The 3056-nt window shown below is 58.3% G+C and overlaps 1 protein-coding gene across 1 annotated transcript in view; it reads right to left on the bottom strand.

Moving 5' to 3' along the window:
* Positions 1 to 1198: 1198 nt before the first annotated feature.
* SURF6 (surfeit 6) overlaps positions 1199 to 3056 on the bottom strand; it is a 5719-nt gene continuing 3861 nt past the window's right edge. Inside the window, exon 7 of the mRNA XM_045289363.1 lies at positions 1199 to 1289. Coding sequence (XP_045145298.1) covers positions 1199 to 1289 — 91 coding nt within the window. The remainder of the gene's footprint in view (positions 1290 to 3056) is intronic.

The raw sequence follows: 3056 nt of genomic DNA, 5'->3' as shown, positions 1-3056 counted from the left end.
CAGGCAGGCAGTGGGCTGTCGGAAGGCTGGGTGGGGAGGCGCACAGGAGGGCAGGAAAGTGGGTGGGGTCAGTGTCGGAGCAGTGGAGGGCCCTTGCTTGGTGACTTGGGCAGGGAGGACCTGCCCAGATATACACAGGGAGAGGCTGGCAGAGACCAGAGGGCTCCCTAGGTGAGTGGGTAGATGAGGAGGCCCACAAAGCTGCCCAGGTGGTGGTGGGGGCGGGAACAAGCTCAGGCGCCATCCACCCAGGTGTGTGATCTGGAGGCGACCGGGACCAGAAGTCTGCCCAGGTTGGGGAGCAAAGCAGGGACTGCACGCGTGTGGGGTGAGGTCACCAGGAGCTGGAGGACAGATGGAGAGATGGGTGTGGTCAGACTGCATTTTGTTCAATCCACAACCCCGCTGCCGGGAGCAGCCGTCTGAAGATGGACAGAGGAGCCTCTCAAAGCCCCCAGCGCATGGCTGCCTCTGAGGACGAGGCCGTGGTACTCCCGTCCCCTCGGTGCACGGGAAAGTGAGACCGAGAGCCAGGGAGAAGGTGGCACTGCTGCACCTCCATTACCGCCCCCGGAGAACCAACCTGCCCTGGAGGAAGTTCACCGGATGCTCCGGAGCAGCAGCGGCGGGAGCCGGCCGGCATCATGGACTGTGGACATCCCGCTCGTGGAGGAGAGGCTCAGGAGAATGACGGCCTGCCCGTTCCGATTCTCACGGTTCCTGAGCCTGAGCCCCCTCAATCTGGCCCATCTTCCCCAGGAGCAGCAAGGTCCCACTGTCACAAGTGGGCAGCGTCCCCAGTAACAAGATGGACTAGGCAGGTGGGACAGCGAGAATCAGCCGTTCTGCGCCCCCACCTCCCCCCCAAAGTTGCCAGTTAGACCGTGACCCTCGGAACAGCTCTGGTGGTGTAGTGGGGGACACTGCAGAGTCAGCAGTTCAAAACGACCAGCTGTTCCCCAAAGCAAAGACGGGGGCTTTCTACTCCTCGGGGAGTTGTCTCAGAGACCCACAGGGCAGCTCTACCTGTCCCACAGGTTCACCGTGAGTCAGATGCAGAGAGGGCAGTGCGCCGAGCGGAGAGAGAACCTTTGAATGAAGAACCTGAGTATCAAAAAAGTATCCACGTTTGCCCAACCTTCACAAAAAGGATCTCCATCCTCTTCAAGGAGGCCATTCACTGGGGACATGGAGGCCATCAGATGTTCCAGGGATCGCTGGGCACTGGCTCTGAAGTGACGCTAAAGGCGGTGGAGCGAACAGCTCCGTTGCCACATCCCATTTGGAGCCTACGGAGGTCAGGTCCACCTTGCGGTGGGTCCAGGGGGGGGGTCCCAGGGCTACAAATTGTGACTCCACCGGTCCAAACCGAAAGGACCAGTTCACCGTCCAGTGGGCTGGGGCTCCTCGCGACCCTGCCCCTGCAGGACCGGGTAGAACTCACTGCCCCGTGGTTTTCCGAGGCTAGGACTCCACGGGCGCAGCAAAGCCCCATGGTTCTCTCAGCGTGGCCCAGGTCAAGCTGCTGGCCTTGAGTTCACAGCAGGGCAGGGCACTCCCCGAACCACGAGGCTCCTTCCCCACCTCAGAAGGGAACAGGCACTGAGCCAGGGCCAGGGCCCCGCAGCACAAGTGATGCCAGGAGTGGGGCGTGTTGGGATCAGGGTGAGCCACTGCAACGACCCTTACCTAGGAAAAGAAGTCACCCAGGAGTGCCACAGCACCTCTGGAGCGGGGACGATCCACCACGTCCCCACTGAACTCCCCCATTTGACTGAGAACTAGTCCAAACTCTTCCACCTCCGAAAGGAGTGGTGGGGCCAAGGGACAAGCTGCACTGAATGCACGAGCCCAAACCAAGGCTCCAGGAACGGATGGGCTCCCCCTGGAATGTTCCCAGGCAGCACTCACTCGCCTGTCTGTGCCAGGCATCTTGGAGCACAGCTAACGGCCAACTGACCGGAAGAGATCCTCATTTGTAGAGAAAGGTGACCCCGCAGAACGCTCCAGGTCTAGAACAGGTTTTGCACACAAGCACAGCTGGGAGCTGACGTGCAGGTCAGACCCAGAAGAGGTGGTGGAACCGGGACCGCACTGTTGATGCCATAGGATCTTGGTTCCAAGCAGAGATACCCAAAGACGCCCCGTTGGTTCGTTGACTATGCAAAGGCATTTGACTGTGTGGACACAGCAAACCGCGGGTCACCTCGAGAAGAACGGGGTTCCAGAGCACTTCCTTGAGCTCACTCAGAACTGCTACATGGATCGAAAGGCAGGCGTGTGAACACAGCTGCGTGATTTAACAGGAAGGGTGGGCATCAGGGTAGTATCCTCTCACCATGCATGTTCGATCTATATGCTGAGCAAATCCTCAGGGAGGGTGGATTCTATGAAGAGTGTGTGCGGCATCAGGATCGAAGGAAGGATTATTAACAACCTGCAGTATGCAAATGATACAGCCTTGAAAGAGGATTTGAAAGGACTTGTTGATCAAGATCAAAGATTGCAGCCTTCAGTCTGCACAACTCAAGGTAAAGCCCAAAGTCCTCACATCTGGACCAAGAGGTAGCATCGCGATGGATGGAGACAAGGTGGAAGTTGTCAAGGATTTTGTCCTGCTGGGGACCCACAGGCAATGCTCACGGAAGCAGCCGTCTAGAGATCACAAAATGCGTAGTATCGGGTCCATGTGCTGCACGGGCCCTCTTCAGTGCTGGAAAGCCAGGGTCTCACTTTGAGGACTAAGGTGTACCTGCCCTGAGCTGTGGCGCTGTCCATCGCCTCCTGTGGGCATGAAGGTTGGACACGAGACTACTGGGAGCACCATGAACTGCTCAAAGGACAAACCCGTCTGTCTTGGAAGAAGTAAGGCCAGAATATTCCTTAGAGGAAAGAACGGCAAGACTTCCTTTTATACACTTAGGACACGTGGTCCCTAGAGAAGGACGTCATGCTTAGTAAAGGTGAGGGGCAGTGGTGGCGGGGATGGGTGGACGCGGCGGCTGACACCATGGGCTCTGGCACAGGAACAGCGGTGAGGATGGGCAGTGTCTCAC

Source organism: Echinops telfairi, unplaced genomic scaffold (assembly GCF_000313985.2).
Source record: "Echinops telfairi isolate 266 unplaced genomic scaffold, ASM31398v2 ScPeMD7_25;HRSCAF=90, whole genome shotgun sequence".
NCBI lineage: Eukaryota > Metazoa > Chordata > Mammalia > Afrosoricida > Tenrecidae > Echinops > Echinops telfairi.
The sequence above is the reverse complement of the archived record's forward strand: the minus strand, read 5'-3'. Positions and strand labels throughout refer to the sequence as shown.